The 20,694-nt window shown below is 53.1% G+C and overlaps 1 protein-coding gene across 1 annotated transcript; it reads left to right on the forward strand.

Moving 5' to 3' along the window:
• Positions 1-364: 364 nt before the first annotated feature.
• On the forward strand, positions 365-18,979 carry snph (syntaphilin). The gene is made up of 5 exons (XM_031894648.1): positions 365-456; positions 12,452-12,542; positions 12,797-12,901; positions 15,691-15,840; positions 17,244-18,979. Exons 1-5 carry the CDS (start codon positions 441-443, stop codon positions 18,172-18,174), a joined length of 1,293 nt encoding a protein of 430 aa, XP_031750508.1. The 5' UTR covers positions 365-440; the 3' UTR covers positions 18,175-18,979.
• The last annotated feature ends 1,715 nt before the right edge of the window (positions 18,980-20,694 follow it).

A 20,694-nucleotide genomic window follows, 5' to 3' on the forward strand; every position in this document is an offset into this window, starting at 1 on the left:
CAGTCACCCCGCTATAGTTCCAGGGGTACCCAGGGCACAAATAAGCATTCACCCCAAATCCCCCCCCTAACTGGCCTTCAGGCTGGGCCCCCTTAGCCCATAACAAGGTTACAGATATATAGAAACATTGGGGTAACAGTCACCCCGCTATAGTTCCAGGGGTACCCAGGGCACAAATAAGCACTCACCCCAAATCCCCTCTAACTGGCCCCCAGGGATAGTTGCCATGACAATATAAGTGATACATTGTTGCCCCAGTAACTAGACAAGAGCAGTTATGGGGGGGGGGGGGTACATGGGATGTAGTAGAACTATATCACTGCCGGTGCGACACTGTCGCTGTTTCTCAGTCGCGCAGAGCGATCCCTTTAAGTGCTGATCAGGTGACGTAGCGCCCCCCCCCACACTAGCCCCGCCCCCGGCCGGAGCCGCAGCGCATCATGCAGAGTTCCGCAGGTAACAGATCATTTGGGGGGGCTCTGTTTGGGGGGGAAGGGGCACTGACTGTGGGTCGGACTGGGGGGGCAGTGTGGGGGGGAGGGGCCGGGTAATTCCGGGGGCGGGGGGGGCACATGTGTGGGAGGGCGAGGCTACTGCATGCGGGTAGTGGGGGGCGGGGGGGGCTGTACCAGTGTAACGGGGGGGGGGGGGGGGGGGTATAAGGACTAATGGAAAGCCTGGAGGTTACAAGTTGGGGGGGGGGGTATAAGGACTAATGGAAAGCCTGGAGGTTACAAGTTGGGGGGAGTGGGGGGGGTATAAGGACTAATGGAAAGCCTGGAGGTTACAAGTTGGGGGGGGGGGTATAAGGACTAATGGAAAGCCTGGAGGTTACAAGTTGGGGGGAGTGGGGGCGGGGGGGGTATAAGGACTAATGGAAAGCCTGGAGGTTACAAGTTGGGGGGGGGGGGTATAAGGACTAATGGAAAGCCTGGAGGTTACAAGTTGGGGGGGGGGGGGTATAAGGACTAATGGAAAGCCTGGAGGTTACAAGTTGGGGGGAGTGGGGGCGGGGGGGGGTATAAGGACTAATGGAAAGCCTGGAGGTTACAAGTTGGGGGGGCTCTGCCTCAGTTCGTGCAAAGACTGATTCAGGGGGTGCAGGGATTGTCTCACTGATAACTGGGGGGGGGGGATATTTAAAGCTTTTGGGGGTTCAGTTGGTTGATTGGAAAACTGAGGTTGTTGCCCAAGTGCAATATATACTGTGAAAGTGGGAGGGTCTGGGAATTGGTTTGTGGGGAGGGGGGGGGGGTCTGTAGATTTAAACAGGGGGGGGTACAGGGGAGAGTTGGAGGCTATGGGTGGGGGTACAGAAGAGCTGACAGGCAGTTGGGGGGGTATATATGTATAGAGAAGAGCTGACAGGCAGTTGGGGGGTATATATGTATAGGGAAGAGCTGACAGGCAGTTGGGGGGTATATATGTATAGAGAAGAGCTGACAGGCAGTTGGGGGGGTATATATGTATAGAGAAGAGCTGACAGGCAGTTGGGGGGTATATATGTAAGAGGGTTGGGGGGGTATATATGTATAGAGAAGAGCTGACAGGCAGTTGGGGGGGTATATATGTATAGAGAAGAGCTGACAGGCAGTTGGGGGGGTATATATGTATAGAGAAGAGCTGACAGGCAGTTGGGGGGGTATATATGTATAGAGAAGAGCTGACAGGCAGTTGGGGGGTATATATGTATAGAGAAGAGCTGACAGGCAGTTGGGGGGGTATATATGTATAGAGAAGAGCTGACAGGCAGTTGGGGGGGTATATATGTATAGAGAAGAGCTGACAGGCAGTTGGGGGGGTATATATGTATAGAGAAGAGCTGACAGGCAGTTGGGGGGGGTATATATGTATAGAGAAGAGCTGACAGGCAGTTGGGGGGTATATATGTATAGAGAAGAGCTGACAGGCAGTTGGGGGGGTATATATGTATAGAGAAGAGCTGACAGGCAGTTGGGGGGGGGGGGTATATATGTATAGAGAAGAGCTGACAGGCAGTTGGGGGGGTATATATGTATAGAGAAGAGCTGACAGGCAGTTGGGGGGGTATATATGTATAGAGAAGAGCTGACAGGCAGTTGGGGGGTATATGTATAGAGAAGAGCTGACAGGCAGTTGGGGGGGTATATATGTATAGAGAAGAGCTGACAGGCAGTTGGGGGGGTATATATGTATAGAGAAGAGCTGACAGGCAGTTGGGGGGTATATATGTATAGAGAAGAGCTGACAGGCAGTTGGGGGGGGTATATATGTATAGAGAAGAGCTGACAGGCAGTTGGGGGGGGTATATATGTATAGAGAAGAGCTGACAGGCAGTTGGGGGGGTATATATGTATAGAGAAGAGCTGACAGGCAGTTGGGGGGGGGTATATATGTATAGAGAAGAGCTGACAGGCAGTTGGGGGGGTATATATGTATAGAGAAGAGCTGACAGGCAGTTGGGGGGGGGTATATATGTATAGAGAAGAGCTGACAGGCAGTTGGGGGGGTATATATGTATAGAGAAGAGCTGACAGGCAGTTGGGGGGGGGTATATATGTATAGAGAAGAGCTGACAGGCAGTTGGGGGGGTATATATGTATAGAGAAGAGCTGACAGGCAGTTGGGGGGGTTATATGTATAGAGAAGAGCTGACAGGCAGTTGGGGGGTATATATGTATAGAGAAGAGCTGACAGGCAGTTGGGGGGTATATATGTATAGAGAAGAGCTGACAGGCAGTTGGGGGGGTATATATGTATAGAGAAGAGCTGACAGGCAGTTGGGGGGGGGTATATATGTATAGAGAAGAGCTGACAGGCAGTTGGGGGGGTATTTAGAAGTGTGTGTTGCTGTGGGGGGGGGGGGGTGCTGATTAGGGATAGGGGCGCAAAGGAGATGGGGTGGTTTCCCATTGGGGGCTGGAGGTTTCTGCCCCCCCCCAGTAACAAGTGGCCCAGTAATTACCCCCCCCCCCCCAGTTACAAGGGGGTAATGGGATTTCTGGTTCTGGCGCTGAGATACAGGAGAACATTCCGTGACCTTTGGTTCCGCCATAAACCCCCCCCCCCAGTGAGTGTGGGCTCTCCCGTGCTTATCCGCTGCTCCTGAAGGTCACACAGCTGGCAGCTACCATTGTAACTAAGGGGGGGGTCACACAGCTGGCAGCTACCATTGTAACTAAGGGGGGGGTCACACAGCTGGCAGCTACCATTGTAACTAAGGGGGGGGTCACACAGCTGGCAGCTACCATTGTAACTAAGGGGGGGGTCACACAGCTGGCAGCTACCATTGTAACTAAGGGGGGGTCACACAGCTGGCAGCTACCATTGTAACTAAGGGGGGGGGTCACACAGCTAGCAGCTACCATTGTAACTAAGGGGGGGGTCACACAGCTAGCAGCTACCATTGTAACTAAGGGGGGGGTCACACAGCTGGCAGCTACCATTGTAACTAAGGGGGGGGTCACACAGCTGGCAGCTACCATTGTAACTAAGGGGGGGGTCACACAGCTGGCAGCTACCATTGTAACTAAGGGGGGGGGGAGAGATTTTCTCTCAAGGGCAAAGTCTCCCTGGGAAGATTTTCCGTTCGTGTGTGGGAGGGGCCGTGGCGCTGGGGCCCTGGTACTGGTACTGGTTCTGCGCTGTCACAGGATATGGGTCGGGTTCTGGTCCAGGCCGAGGATGGATGGGAGGCCGTAGCAGCTTGTGGTCCCAATTCAGCATCATCCTTGTTGCCATGGCAGCCGTTGTGTGACGGGCAGGGAGCCAGGCCTGTGAGTGTCGTACAGATGGGCCCGCCCCCTTATTCAGCTGCTGTGCCCACAGTGTGCCCGGTGCCAGCGCCGGTGCCCGTAACCAACAGAACTGTAACTGTGTTGGTGCAGGTCCCACGGGGCAGTTCTCATCTCTTGCCCCAATGCCCCGGGAGGCAGGGTTATGTGACCCCCGAACCTACCCTATTGCCCCTATGGGGCAGTGTATATAATTACCCCCGGCTATGGGGCAGTGTGTGTATATAATTACCCCGGCTATGGGGCAGTGTGTGTATATAATTACCCCGGCTATGGGGCAGTGTGTATAATTACCCCCGGCTATGGGGCAGTGTATATAATTACCCCGGCTATGGGGCAGTGTATATAATTACCCCCGGCTATGGGGCAGTGTGTGTATATAATTACCCCCGGCTATGGGGCAGTGTGTGTATATAATTACCCCGGCTATGGGGCAGTGTATATAATTACCCCGGCTATGGGGCAGTGTGTGTATATAATTACCCCGGCTATGGGGCAGTGTGTGTATATAATTACCCGGTATGGGGCAGTGTGTGTATATAATTACCCCGGCTATGGGGCAGTGTATATAATTACCCCGGCTATGGGGCAGTGTATATAATTACCCCGGCTATGGGGCAGTGTATAATTACCCCCGGCTATGGGGCAGTGTGTGTATATAATTACCCCCGGCTATGGGGCAGTGTATATAATTACCCGCCGGCTATGGGGCAGTGTATATAATTACCCCGGCTATGGGGCAGTGTGTGTATATAATTACCCCGGCTATGGGGCAGTGTGTGTAATATAATTACCTGGCTATGGGGGCAGTGTATATAATTACCCCGGCTATGGGGCAGTGTGTGTATATAATTACCCCGCTATGGGGCAGTGTATATAATTACCCCCCGGCTATGGGGCAAGTGTATATAATTACCCCGGCTATGGGCAGTGTGTGTATATAATTACCCCGGCTTATGGGGCAGTGTATTATTACCCCGGCTATGGGGCAGTGTGTGTATATAATTACCCCGGCTATGGGGCAGTGTGTGTATATAATTACCCGGCTATGGGGCAGTGTATATAATTACCCCCGGCTATGGGGCAGTGTGTGTATATAATTACCCCGGCTATGGGGCAGTGTATATAATTACCCCGGCTATGGGGCAGTGTGTGTATATAATTACCCCGGCTATGGGGCAGTGTGTGTATATAATTACCCCCGGCTATGGGGCAGTGTATAATTACCCCGGCTATGGGGCAGTGTGTGTATATAATTATCCCCGGCTATGGGGCAGTGTGTGTATATAATTACCCCGGCTATGGGGCAGTGTGTGTATATAATTACCCCCGGCTATGGGGCAGTGTGTGTATATAATTACCCCGGCTATGGGGCAGTGTGTGTATATAATTACCCCGGCTATGGGGCAGTGTATATAATTACCCGGCTATGGGGCAGTGTGTGTATATAATTACCCCGGCTATGGGGCAGTGTGTGTATATAATTACCCGGCTATGCTATGGGGCAGTGTGTGTATATAATTACCCGGCTATGGGGCAGTGTGTGTATATATATAATACCCCGGCTAGTGGGGCAGGTGTGTGTATATAATTACCCCGGCTATGGGGCAGTGTGTGTATATAATTATCCGCCGGCCTATGGCGCAGTGTATATAATTACCCCCGGCTATGGGGCAGTGTATATAATTACCCCGCTTGGGGCAGTGTGTGTATATAATCTACCCCCCGGGCTATGGGGCAGTGTGTTGTATATAATTACCCCTGGCTATGGGGCAGTGTATATAATTACCCCCGGCTATGGGGCAGTGTGTGTATATAATTACCCCGGCTATGGGGCAGTGTATATAATTACCCCGGCTATGGGGCAGTGTATATAATTACCCCGGCTATGGGGCAGTGTATATAATTACCCCGGCTATGGGGCAGTGTGTGTATATAATTACCCCAACTTGCGCCTTGAGAAAGCTACATGCGAAACGCGCGTCGGCGTTTCACACACTTGACCTAGCAACTCCTGTGCCGTAGTAACAATTGGCGTTGTAGGCACAGGAATATTATCTTGATCTCCAGTTAAAATGTTTAAACCAGTAAATGTAGACTGGTGTCAGTTACCCTGGTTTTCAGCTAAACGTTTTTACCAGTAAATGTAGACTGGTGTTAGTTTTAAGGTATCCATCAGTCGTAATTGTGGATTAACTGGTTGTTCAAAATCTCGTGTGCCGAGGTAATACAAAGAGGTGTAGCTGGTTGCCGAGGTAATACATGAAAGTGTAGGCACCAGAAGTGTGCTCGGTAATAGAAGCGGGGGTTCGATTGGAAAATGATCAATTAATCCAAAGCACTCATTGTAGTTTATATTGTAAGAGTAGCAACTTTTTGTATTTAACCACATAAGCGCCGAAGACATCAGCAGCAAACATATAACTGTTAATATGTGAAATATTGAAGTAGGAATAGTCGTATTATCACTTAATTATTTGTAAAAATCCTAAGTTTTGAGGCAACATAAAGAGCTGTAAAAACCAGGACTCAGGCCCGAGAGGTGAATATATTAAGGGACCTTATTCCATTGGAGCCATGTGGCCGATATGCTGAATTCAGGCTGCCGGGATAACATATATATGTATAGGCATTAGGACCCTGTTTGAGCATAGAAACCGCTGTGGAATCTAGAATGACCGGAAGTACCCAATAGGGTTAACATCGCAAACATCAAAACGCCATAATAGCAACGTTAATACAAGCCGTGAGTTAAACTAAATGTCTTTAGAGGAAACAATAGAGGACATAGAAAGCGAATTAGCAAACCTTAGGTACTACATGCGCCGTCCAAGTAAGCAATGAGGGGAATTAATGTTGATAAGTGGCAAGTCTGATTGTAATATATGTGCCGCACAAGAAAGTTATAAATGGTTTATAATTCTCTGTGTAATATCTATTAGTGAACAAGCTAAATGGATAGGCGCTGAATTGTGTACCTGGCGGGTTTTCGATACTGAGGTAGCAAAAGTGAATACAACTCCTACTTATGTCCTACGGAATAATTTAACAAAGCTAATGGGAAGGCTAATACTACTCGGGTAAATACAGCTTTGATATACACTGTATTAAGTGAAGTGCGAATGTGATTGCCATCTCTTTGGGAGATCGAAGTAGTTAAGACAAATCCCGTTCTGATACGCGTCCCACAACATAGCATGATAAAGTAAACGCAAGTATATTACTCTTACCGGTCGGATGTTAAGGAAGCCAACATAACAAATTGCTCCTATATGCGCTATACTAATCTGCTATTATTACTCTTGCCGGCTTGATGTTAAGTGCTATACTAATCTGCCCAGCCATTCTGATTGAGCAAGTGGGGATATCATTGGTGTATATGCGGGATTTAATGGGAAAATAATCACACTTGCAGCTTCCGTTCACTTGTCAAGGAGGTCGAAATAATCACTGTTGTAATAGCCAATAACAGCGTGAACTGTTTAAAATATACAAGTTATTCTATTCAATACACAGATGTTGGGGGTTTGTCCCTCCTAGTAAGAGAGGTGAATTTTTCAGGCGCCTTGAGATGGGGAATTCTCTGCTGACTTGATGTTCGAACGTAGTCCAGAGGTGTCGCATTATTGGGTGGAGTACTGGGCTTTCGGCCAGGTGATTCACTGCTCTTACGTAATGAATACCATAATGATACTTACCAGTTTATATAGTGAACACTCCAATTGATCCTCAGTATAAAGCAAATGTGGATCAAATAAAGACATAACACATGACTGTGGAATAAATTTATTACACGGATGGTGAGATTATTTTCTACTCTCTATAAGGAACTTCCCCCTATCAATACTTACCGAAATCATTTAACCACGAATTGTTCTGTAAACTTCACAAAGTGCTCTGTGCAGATCAAAAACTTACCTGAATTATAAAGGTTGAGATTAGTTTACTTACCTGGGCATAAAAGCCACGACTCTCCTTTAGAAGCCATACAGGATTTTTCTGTGCAGACCAAATTATAGAATTGTTACAAATGTAACTAAACAATTACGACACTAAAGATACCTTATTAAGTAACAATTTCTAGGAGTGAAAGAGCTAGAATTGTAACAGTTTCAAGGTGTGATAGTGTACATTTTAAAATTTCTTTTCTTTTTCTTCCTATCCATTTTAAGTATTTTAATATCAAGAAGTAAAAGTTATATTTTAACCTAATAGGTGTGCCAGTCTTGTCTTTTTGTGTCTATAACACGATACAGTATATATAATTACCCCGGCTATGGGGCAGTGTATATAATTACCCCGGCTATGGGGCAGTGTATATAATTACCCCGGCTATGGGGCAGTGTATATAATTACCCCGCTAATGGGGCAGTGTGTGTATAATTACCCCGGATGTGGCAGTGTGTGTATAAATATAATGTATAAATTACCCCCGGCTATGGGGCAGTGTGGTATATAATTACCCCGTATAGGGCAGTGTGTGTATATAATTACCCCGGCTATGGGGCAGTGTGTGTAATATAATTACCCCGGCTATGGGCAGTGTATATAATTACCCCGGCTATGGGGCAGTGTGTGTTATAATAATTACCCCGGCTATGGGGCAGTGTGTGTATATATATTACCCCCGGCTATGGGGCAGTGTGTGTATATAATTACCCCGGCTATGGGGCAGGTGTATAAATTACCCCGGTATGGGGCAGTGTAATATATTACCCGGTATGGGGCAGTGTATATAATTCCGGCCCCGGCTATGGGCAGTGTGTGTATATAATTACCCCCGGCTATGGGCAGTGTGTGTATATAATTACCCTCCGGCTATGGGCAGTGTATATATTACCCCGGCTATGGGGCAGTGTGTGTATATAATTACCCCCGGCTATGGGGCATGGTGTGTATATAATTACCACCGGCTATGGGGCAGTGGGTGTATATACATTACCATCCGTAATGGGGCAGTGTATATAATTACCCCGGCTCTGGGGCAGTGTGTGTATATAATTACCCCGGCTATGGGGCAGTGTGTGTATATAATACTCGGCTAATGGCAGAGTGGTATCATAATACCCCGGCTATGGGGCAGTGTGTGTATATAATTACCCCCGCTATGGGGCAGTTTGTAATATAATTACCCCGGCTAATGGGGCAAAGTGTGTGTATATAATTACCCCCGGCTATGGCAGTGTGTTATATAATGACCCCGGCTATGGGCAGTTGTGTATAAAATTACCTTTTCCGCCCGGTCTATGGGCCAGTGTTGTATCATAATTCCCGGCCTAATGGGGCAGTGGTATATAATTACCACGCTATGGGCAGTGTTGTGGTATATAAATTACCCGGCTATAGGGCAGTGTGTGTATATAATTACCCCGGCTAGGGGCAGTGAATAAATTACCCCCGGCTATGGGGGCAAGTGGTGTATATCAATTATCCGAATATGGGGCGTGTGTGTATTATATTACCCCCCGGCTATGGCAGTGTATAAATTAAATTTACCACGGCTGATGGGCAGTGTGTGTCTATAATTACCCCCCGGCTATGGGGCAGTGTATATAATTACCCGGCTAATGGGGCAGTGTGTGTAATATAATTACCCCGGCTAATGGGGCAGTGTGGTGTATATAATTACACCCCGGCTATAGGGGCAGTGTGTGTATAGAAATTACCACCCCCCGCCCGCCTATGGGGCAGTGTGGTGTATATAATTACCTACCCGGCTATGGGCAGTGTATATAATTACCCCCGCTAATGGGCAGTGTGGTGTATATAATTACCGCCCGGCTATGGGCAGTGTGTGTATAATAATACCCCGCTATGGGGCAAGTGGTGTGTATATAATTACCACGGCTATGGGGGAGTGGTGTGTATATTAATTAACCCCCGGCTATGGGGCACAGTGTTATAATTACAACGCTATGGGCAAGTGTGTGTATATAATTACCCTGGCTATGGGGCAGTGTGTGTATTATTAATTTTAAAAACCCCTCCGATATGGGGCAGTGTGTGTATATAATTACCCCGGCTACTGGGGCAGTGATGTGTAATATAATACCCCCGCTATGGGGCAGTGTGTGTATAGTAATTTAACGACGGCTATGGGCAGTGTGTGTAAATGATAATTAGCCATGTCGGCCTCCGGCCTATGGGGCAGTGTGGTGTACTAAAATTACCCGGCTATGGGCAGTGTATATAATTACCCCGGCTATGGGGGCAGTGTGTGTATATAATTACCCAGGCTATGGGGCAGTGTGTGTATATAATTACACTCCGGCCTATGGGCGCAGTGTATATTAATTACCCCCGGCTATGGGGCAGTGTGTGTATATATATTACCCCGGCTATGGGCAGTGTGTGTATATAATTACCCCCGGCTATGCGGGGCAGTGTAATATAATACCATCGGCTATGGGGCAGTGTTGTGTATATAATTACCGCATGGGCACGTGTGTGTATATATTCCCCCGGCTATGGGGCAGTGTGTGTATATAATTACCACCCCCCCGGCTATGGGCAGTTGTATGTAATTACCCCCGCTATGGGGCAGTGTATAAATTACCCCCGGCTATGGGCAGTGTATATAATTCCCCCCCCCCCCCGCTATGGGCCGCAGTGTGGTCGTATATTACCTCCGGCTATGGGGCAAGTGTAATATAATTCCCACCGGATATGGGGCAGTGTGTGTAAATATAATGTACCCCGGCTTATGGGGCAGTGTATATAATTACCCGCTCGCCGGCTATGGGGCAGTGTGTGTAATATAATTTATACGCCCCGGCTATGGGGCAGTGTGGTATATAATTCCCCTCCGGCTATGGGCAGTGTGTGTATATAAGTTGACCCCGCTATGGGGGCAGTGTATATAATTACCCTGCCGACTATGGGCAGTGTGTGTATATAATTACCCCGGCTATGGGGCAGTGCTGGTATATAATTACCCGGTTATGGGCAGTGTATATAATTACCCCGGCTATGGGGCAGTGTGGTGGTATATAATTCCCTCCGGCTATGGGGCAGTGTATATAATTAACCTCGGCTATGGGCAGTGTGGTTATATAATTACCCTAGCCGGCTACTGGGGCAGTGTGTGTATATAAATTACCCCGCTATGGGGCAGTGTGTGTATATATATTAACCCCGGCTATGCGGCAGTGTGTGTATCATAATTCCTCCACCGGCTATGGGCAGTGTATATAATTACCCCGCTAATGGGGCGTGTGTGTTCTAATCCATCTCCCTGCTATGGGCACGTGTGTGTATATATCCCCCGCTATGGGGCAAGCTGCTCATATAATTACCCACTCCCGGCATGGGGGCAAGTGTATAGTAATTACCCCGGCTAGGGGGCAGTGTAATATAATTACCCCCTCCTCTTTAGGGGCAAGTGTTTGTATAATTACCCCGGCTAGGGGCAGTGTATATGAATTCCCCTCACGGCTAATTGGGGCAGTGTAGTGTAATAATTACCCCGGGCTATGGGGCAGTGTTGTATATAATCTACCCCCGCTAGGGGCAGTGTATATAATTAACCCGGCTATGGGGCATGTGGGTGTAATATAATTACCCCCGGCTATGGGCAGTGTGGTGTATATTAATTACCCCGGGCTATGGGGCAGTTGTGTTATATTACCGTCCCAGGCTAATGGGGCAAGTGTATATAATTACCCCGGCCTATGGGGCAGTGTGTGTATTAATAATTACCTTACCCGGCTATGGGCAGTGGTAAATATAATTACCCCGGCTATGGGGCAGTGTGTATATATAATTAACCCCCGGCTATGGGGCAGTGTATTAATAATTCCCCCTATGGGGCAGTGTGTGTATATAATTACCCCCGGCTATGGGGCAGTGTGTGTATATAAATTAAGCCCGCTATGGGGCAGTGTGTGTTATAATACCCCGGCTAATGGGGCAGTGTATATAATACCCCCCGCTATGGGGCAGTGGTGGCATAATAATTACCCCCTGGCTATGGGGCAGTGTTGTGTATATAATTACCCCGGGTATTGGGGCAGTGTGTGTATATAATCTACGCCCCGGCTATGGGGCAGTGTATATATTACCTCCGGCTATGGGGCAGTGTGTGTATATAATAACCACTCCGGCTATGGGGCAAGTGTGGTGATATAATTACCACCGGCTATGGGCAGTGTGTGTATAATATATTACCCCCGGCTATGGGCAGTGTGTGTATATAATTACCCCGGCTATGGGGCAGTGTGTGTATATAATTACCCCGGTATGGGGCAGTGTGTGTATATAATTACCCCGGCTATGGGGGCAAGTGTATATAATTACCCTCGGCTATGGGGCAGTTGTATAAATTACCCCCGGCTAGGGGCAGTTGTGTATATAATTACGCCCGGCTATGGGGCAGTGTGTGTATATAATTACCCCCCGGCTATGGGCATGTGTGTATAATCATTACCCGCGGCTTATGGGCAGTGTGTGTGATTATATATTACCCCCGCAGCACCCCCACGGCTATGGGGCAGTGGTAATATAATTACCCCCCGGCTATGGGGCAGTGTGTGTAAATAATTACCCCCCGCTATGGGGCCAGTGGTGGTGTATATAATTACCACCTCGCCGGCTATGGGCAGTGTTTGTAATATAATTACCGACTCACGGCTATTGGGGCAAGTGGGGTATATAAATTTCCTGTCTCTGTATCTTTGTAGGGGGAGCTCTGTGCCGCCCTCTGGTGCCCCCATGCTGTAGTGCCCCCATGTCGGTACCAGGAGGTAGAAGACCCTCAGCAGGATCCAGGAGGTACCACCCACCATTCTGCCCCAGGAAGATGCCCCAGTCACCCCTATTCCTTCTGCCACCAGGAGCCGCTACCTTTCCCAGTCACCCCACGCTGTTACCCCACTCTGACTGCCACCAGGGGGCACTTTCTTTCCCAATTCCACCTCCCCTTTCTCCCTTCCTCTCTCTGCCACTAGGTGGCGCCCATTGTCTGAATGCCTGTCTGGCACTGGGAGGCCCTGGGCCAATAATCCTTCTCTCTCCCACAATTCCAGGCGAGTCTCTCCCCCAGTATCAGTGCGGGACTCGTATGGGGCGTCCTCTGTCAGCAGCAGCACCTCGGGGTCCTACAGGGGGAGTGACAGCAGCCCCTCCTCCAGGTAACAATACTCCCCCGTGCCCCTCCTCCAGGTAACAATACTCCCCCGTGCCCCTCCTCCAGGTAACAATACTCCCGGCCCCTCCTCAGGTAACAAATACTCCCCCAGTGCCCCTCCTCCAGGTAACAATACTCCCCCGATGCCCTCGCTCCTCCAGGTAACAATACCCCCCGTCCCTCCTCGCAGGTAACAATACTCCCCGTCCCCTCCTCCAGGTAACAATACTCCCGTGCCCTCCCCAGGTAAACAATACTCCTCCCCCGTAGCCCCTCCTCCAAGGTAACAATACTCCCCCCGTGCCCCTCCCCAGTTACACATACTCCCCGTGCCCCTCTCCAGGTAACAATGCTCCCCGTGCCCCTCCCCAGGTAACAATACTCCCCCGTGCCCTCCCCAGGTAACAATACCCCGTGCCCCTCCTCCAGGTAACAATATCTCCCCCCGCGCCCTCTCCGGTAAATACTCCCCGTGCCGCTCCTCAGTAACAATACTCCCTCCGTGCCCCTCCTCCAGTACAATACTTCCGGCCCACTCCTCGCAGGTAACGCGTATCTCCCCCGTGCCCGCTCCTCCAGTAACAATACTCCCCCGTGCCCCTTCTCGCAGGTAACAATACGTCCCCGTCCCCACGCTCTCAGGTTAAACGACTCCCACCGTGCCCTCCTCGAGTAAAATACTTCCCCCCGTGCCCTCCTCCAGGGTAACCGTACTCCCCCCGTGCCCCTCCTCCAGGTAACAATACTCCCCGTGCCCCTCCTCCAGGTAACAATACTCCCCCGTGCCCCTCCTCCAGGTAACAATACCCCTCCGTCCCCTCCTGCCAGGTAACAGTACTCCCCCGTGCCCCTCCCGCTTTAGTTCCAGGGGTACCCAAGGACAACAAATAAGGCACTCCGCCCAAATCCCCCTAACTGGCCTTCAGGCTGGGCCCCCTTAGCCCATAACAAGGTTACAGAATATAAAGAAACATTGGGGTAACAGTCACCCCGCTAATAGTTCCAGGGGTACCCAGGGGCACAATTAAGCACCCCAAAATCCCCCCCTAACTGGCCTTCAGGCTGGGCCCCTTAGCCCATAAAGGTTACAGATATATAGAAACATTGGGGTAACAGTCACCCCACTATAGTTCCAGGGGTACCCAGGGCACAAATAAGCACTCACCAAATCCCCCCCTAACTGGCCTTCAGGCTGGGCCCCCTTAGCCCATAACAAGGTTACAGATATATTAGAAAATTGGGGTACAAGTCACCCCGCTATAGTTCACAGGGGTAATCCCAGGGCACAAAATAAAGCACTCACCCACCAAATCCCCCCTAACTGGCCCCCAGGCTGGGCCCCCTTAGCCCATAACGGTTACAGATATATAGAACATTGGGGTAACAGTCACCCGCTATAGTTCCAGGGGTACCCAGGGCACAAATAAGCACATCACCCCAAATCCCCCCCCTAACTGGCCTTCAGGCTGGGCCCTTAGCCCATAACAAGGTTTACAGAATATATAGAAACATGTGGGTAAACAGTCAACCCCGCTATAGTTCCAGGGGTACCCAGGGCACAAACATAAGCACTCAGTCCCAAATCCCCCCTAACTGGCCTCAGGGCTGGGCCCCTTAGCCCATAACAAGGTTACAGATATATAGAAACATTGGGGTAACAGTCACCCGCTATAGTTCCAGGGGTACCCAGGGCCACAATAAGCACCCCAAATCCCCCGCTAACTGGCCTTCAGGCTGGGGCCCCCTTAGCCCATAACAAGGTTACAGATATATAGAAACATTGGGGTAACAGTCACCCCGCTATAGTTCCAGGGGTACCCAGGGCACAAATAAGCACCCCAAATCCCCCCTAACTGGCCTTCAGGCTGGGCCCCTTAGCCCATAACAAGGTTACAGATATATAGAAACATTGGGGTAACAGTCACCCCCGCTATAGTTCCAGGGGTACCCAGGGCACAAATAAGCACTCACCCCAAATCCCCCCCTAACTGGCCTTCAGGCTGGGCCCCCTTAGCCCATAACAAGGTTACAGATATATAGAAACATTGGGGTAAACAGTCACCCCCGCTATAGTTCCAGGGGTACCCAGGGCACAAATAAGCACTCACCCCAAATCCCCCCCTAACTGGCCTTCAGGCTGGGCCCCCTTAGCCCATAACAAGGTTACAGATATATAGAAACATTGGGGTAACAGTCACCCCGCTATAGTTCCAGGGGTACCCAGGGCACAAATAAGCACTCACCCCAATCCCCCCCTAACTGGCCTTCAGGCTGGGCCCCCTTAGCCCATAACAAGGTTACAGATATATAGAAACATTGGGGTAACAGTCACCCCGCTATAGTTCCAGGGGTACCCAGGGCACAAATAAGCACTCACCCCAAATCCCCCCCTAACTGGCCTTCAGGCTGGGCCCCCTTAGCCCATAACAAGGTTACAGATATATAGAAACATTGGGGTAACAGTCACCACCGCTATACGTTCCAGGGGTACCCAGGGCACAAAGTAAACACCACCCCAAATCCCCCCCTAACTGGGCCTTCAGGCTGGGCCCCCTTAGCCCATAAACAAGGATTACCGATATATAGAAAACATTGGGGTAAACATCACCTCCGGCTGATACGTTCCGGGGTACCAGGGCACAAATAAACACTCACCCCAAATCCCCCCCTAACCTGGCCTTCAGGCTGGGCCCCCTTAGCCCATAACAAGGTTACAGATATATAGAAACATTGGGGTGACAGATGATTCTGTTCCCCCTGTCGCTGTCTCATGCCCCCCGTTTGCTCCCGCAGGCGCCCCACTAAGTACAGCCTTTGCAGTGAGAACCATGGGATCAAGCCCCCCACCCCGGAGCAGTACCTGACCCCCCTGCAGCAGAAGGAGGTGTGTATCAGGCACCTGCGGGCGCGGCTGAAGGACATGCAGGATGCGCTGCATGAGAGGTGAGTCTCTGAACCCCGTTATTCTGGGGGTGGGGGGGGGGGTTGGATTATTAGTTACAGAATTTGGAGTAACTTTCCACTCTCTTCCCCACCCCTAAATGTTCATCTCCATCCCCCCTTTTCTTCTTTTCCTACTCTCATGTCCCCCCCCCATGTTTCCCCCCATCCCCCCGTCTGTTCCCCCCTGTGTTTCCCCCTGTCCCCCCCGTGTTACCCCTGGGCCCCCCTCTGTTCCCCCCCGTGTTTCCCACCATCCCCCCCGTTACCCCCCTGTGTTTTCCCCCTGTCCCCCCCTGTTTTTCCCCCACCCCCCCTCTGTTCCCCCCATGTTTCCCCCCGTTCCCCCCTGTGTTTCCCCCTGTCCCCCCCGTGTTCCACCCTGGGCCCCCTCCTGTTCCCCCCCGTGTTTCCCACCATCCCCCCTGTTACCCCCCTGTGTTCCCCCTGTCCCCCCCGTTTTCCCCCACCCCCCTCTGTTCCCCCATGTTTCCCCCCGTTCCCCCCGTGTTTCCCCCTGTCCCCCCCTGTGTTTCCCCCTGTCCCCCCCCTGTGTTCCCCCTGTCCCCCCCTGTGTTCCCCCCGTCCCCCCTGTGTTCCCCCCGTCCCCCCTGTGTTCCCCCGTCCCCCCCTGTGTTTCCCCCTGTCCCCCCCTGTGTTCCCCCCGTCCCCCCTGTGTTCCCCCCGTCCCCCCTGTGTTCCCCCCGTCCCCCCTGTGTTCCCCCTGTCCCCCACTGTGTTCCCCCTGTCCCCCCCTGTGTTTCCCCCTGTCCCCCCCTGTGTTCCCCCTGTCCCCCCTGTGTTCCCCCTGTCCCCCCCTGTGTTCCCCCCGTCCCCCCCTGTGTTCCCCCCGTCCCCCCTGTGTTCCCCCGTCCCCCCTGTGTTTCCCCCGTCCCCCCCTGTGTTTCCCCTGTTCCTCCCCTGTGTTCCCCCTGTCCCCCCCTGTTCCCCCCTGTGTTCCCCCTGTTCCCCCCTGTGTTCCCCCTGTTCCCCCCCTGTGTTCCCCCTGTTCCCCCCCTGTTCCCCCCCTGTGTTCCCCCTGTTCCCCCCCCGTGTTCCCCCTGTTCCCCCCCGTGTTCCCCCTGTTCCCCCCCTGTGTTCCCCCTGTTCCCCCCCTGTGTTCCCCCTGTTCCCCCCTGTGTTTCCCCCGTCCCCCCCCTGTGTTCCCCCTGTTCCCCCCCTGTGTTTCCCCCTGTCCCCCCCTGTGTTCCCCGCGCCCCCCCCCCCCGTGTTTCCCCCCGGCCCCCCCCGTGTTTCCCCCCGTGTTTCCCCCCGTCCCCTGTGTTCCCCGCGCCCCCCCCCCCCTGTGTTTCCCCCCGGGCCCCCCCTGTGTTCCCCGCGCCCCCCCCTCCCTGTGTTTCCCCCGCGCCCCCCCCCGTGTTTCCCCCCGGGCCCCCCCACGTTAGGGACACGGAGGTGGACGAGCTGAGGTCCCAGCTGGGCCGGATGCAGGAGGATTGGATCGAGGAGGAATGTCACCGGGTTGAGGCGCAACTTGCCCTTAAGGCCGCTCAGCGGGAGATCCAGCAGCTCCGGGACGTTATGGATAATGTGAGGGGGCGCCTGGGGGAGAGCGATTTGGGGGTGCAGAAATACTTTGCCGACATTACGCTGCAGAACCGCAAGCTGGAGACGCTGCTGCAGAACATGGAACTGGCGCAGGATCCGCAGGGGACAGAGGGTGTCGGCTCCGCGGGGGAGTCGCCCGGCCGCTCCCTGACCCGAAGCTCCACCTACACGAAGCTGAGCGAGGCCCCCGCGGGGGAGCGCCACTCCCAGGCCGACAGCGGTTTTGCTGCTCCAGACGACAGCAGCGCCGTATCATCCGGTACCGAGTTCTGTCTGGGCGAGGGGCCCCTGTGTATGGGGGTTCAGCCGGCCCCCCTGTGTGCGGAAGCGGGGGTCCAGGCCAGCAGTGTTAGTGACTGTGGGGTACAGACGGATGTGGCGCCGGGGACCCCAGACCCAGATAACATTGCGGAGAAGGTTCTCCTGTCCCATTCGGCTGCTAATGATTCTACCCAGAACCCCCTGGGGCAGGGGGAAGGCGCAGTGACCTCTGACCCCTCCTGTGTTGTTCTGGTCACGGAGGGGGGCCCCGGGGAAGTGGGGGCAGAGGAGTCGCCCCCTCACAGCTACTGGAGCCGGCACTTTGTGGTGGACTTGCTGGCGGTGCTGGTGCCGGTGGTGCCCACAGTGGCCTGGTTGTGCCGCGCCCAGAGGCGCCAGGGGCAGCCGGTCTATAACATCAGTTCCCTGCTGCGCGGCTGCTGCTCCGTGGCGCTGCACTCTATTCGCAGGATCAGCTGCCGGCCGGCCAACCCTGACGGGCACTAGCCACGGACCCTGGGGGGCAGGTCGGGGGTCACTGAGGCACTGGGGGGGGCAATATGCAAGCACGCGCCAACCTCTCCAGGGCGCTTAGTGATCACATGACTTGTAAACCAATGGGAGTGGCCAGCGCCCTCGTGTGTGACACGCTCACTGCCGGCTCCCCATTGGCTGATTGTGCAACACACTCGCCGGCTCCCCATTGGCTGATTGTGCAACACACTCGCCGGCTCCCCATTGGCTGATTGTGCAACACACTCGCCGGCTCCCCATTGGCAAAGCCATAAATGCTGCTGCTACACGTGTGTTTGTGTCGCTTGTGTGTAACACACCTGCCCCCCCACCCATGGGAAGTACCCCCCCTGCCTTCCCACCTATTTATTTGCCTTTCCCTGCGGGACTAGGCCCCGCCCACCCCAGAGCACGAGTGTGTTGCACGTTGGTGTTGCACATGATTCTTGTGGGTGTCTCCCTTATACTGTCGCCGCCCACTCAGCTGAGTGTGAGCACACACCCCTAGCACCTCCATGGCTGCTCTCAGTGTGCCCGAGGTGTGAGTGGCTGGTACCACTGGCATTGCAGGAACTTGTCATTGGGCCTCACTCGCTCCTCAGTAGTACTCTGTACCCATCTGTCCTGCCGCGGTGTGTGAGTAGGGGGCGTGTCAGTGCTGGGCATGTGACTGGGGGGCACTAGTGTGTGAGTAGGGGGCGTGTCAGTGCTGGGCATGTGACTGGGGGGCACTAGTGTGTGAGTAGGGGGCGTGTCAGTGCTGGGCATGTGACTGGGGGGCACTAGTGTGTGAGTAGGGGCGTGTCAGTGCTGGGCATGTGACTGGGGGGGCACTAGTGTGTGAGTAGGGGGCGTGTCAGTGCTGGGCATGTGACTGGGGGGCACTAGTGTGTGAGTAGGGGGCGTGTCAGTGCTGGGCATGTGACTGGGGGGCACTAGTGTGTGAGTAGGGGGCGTGTCAGTGCTGGGCATGTGACTGGGGGGCACTAGTGTGTGAGTAGGGGGTGTGTCAGTGCTGGGCATGTGACTGGGGGGGCACTAGTGTGTGAGTAGGGGGCGTGTCAGTGCTGGGCATGTGACTGGGGGGCACTAGTGTGTGAGTAGGGGGCGTGTCAGTGCTGGGCATGTGACTGGGGGGCACTAGTGTGTGAGTAGGGGGCGTGTCAGTGCTGGGCATGTGACTGGGGGGCACTAGTGTGTGAGTAGGGGGCGTGTCAGTGCTGGGCATGTGACTGGGGGGCACTAGTGTGTGAGTAGGGGGCGTGTCAGTGCTGGGCATGTGACTGGGGGGGCACTAGTGTGTGAGTAGGGGGCGTGTCAGTGCTGGGCATGTGACTGGGGGGCACTAGTGTGTGAGTAGGGGGCGTGTCAGTGCTGGGCATGTGACTGGGGGGCACTAGTGTGTGAGTAGGGGGCGTGTCAGTGCTGGGCATGTGACTGGGGGGGCACTAGTGTGTGAGTAGGGGGCGTGTCAGTGCTGGGCATGTGACTGGGGGGCACTAGTGTGTGAGTAGGGGGCGTGTCAGTGCTGGGCATGTGACTGGGGGGGCACTAGTGTGTGAGTAGGGGGCGTGTCAGTGCTGGGCATGTGACTGGGGGGCACTAGTGTGTGAGTAGGGGGCGTGTCAGTGCTGGGCATGTGACTGGGGGGCACTAGTGTGTGAGTAGGGGGCGTGTCAGTGCTGGGCATGTGACTGGGGGGCACTAGTGTGTGAGTAGGGGGCGTGTCAGTGCTGGGCATGTGACTGGGGGGCACTAGTGTGTGAGTAGGGGGCGTGTGTGGGTAGGAGGGCACATTCAGTTAACCCCTCCCTTGCTGTGGGTGGAGTATCTGTGCTGCACTGTTGGGGGAGGGGCCACTCGGGGGGGGGGGGGGCCATAATCCTGTGAGCCTGTCAGTCCGTGTCCCCAGTTGTCACGTTTGTAGCACTTACACGTTTATTTGCACTTTCCCCGCCCCACAGGCACATATAGGGTTAATATAGAGATATATATATATAGAGACTGGGGGGGGGGGGGATCTATTTTTACTGCTGCTTTGTCTCTGCTTCTGTCCTGCTGATTGTATTAAACTGGCCTGAGCCACATTACCCATCAGCCTCTCCTGGCCCTTTGCTTCTGCTCTTGCTACTGATGCCCAGGAGGGAAGGAATGGTACCGGTGTGTAGGGTCCCGGTACCAATGTGTAGGGTCCCGGTACCAATGTGTAGGGTCCCGGTGCCGATGTGTAGGGTTCTGGTGCCGATGTGTAGGGTCCTGGTACCAATATGTAGGGTCCCGGTACCAATGTGTAGGGTCCTGATACCAATATGTAGGGTCCCGGTACCGATGTGTAGGGTCCCGGTACCAATATGTAGGGTCCCGGTACCGATGTGTAGGGTCCCGGTACCAATGTGTAGGGTCCCGGTACCAATGTGTAGGGTCCCGGTACCGATGTGTAGGGTCCCGGTACCGATATGTAGGGTCCCGGTACCGATGTGTAGGGTCCCGGTACCAATGTGTAGGGTCCCGGTA

The sequence above is a fragment of the Xenopus tropicalis genome, chromosome 10 (genome assembly GCF_000004195.4).
Source record: "Xenopus tropicalis strain Nigerian chromosome 10, UCB_Xtro_10.0, whole genome shotgun sequence".
Lineage (NCBI taxonomy): Eukaryota > Metazoa > Chordata > Amphibia > Anura > Pipidae > Xenopus > Xenopus tropicalis.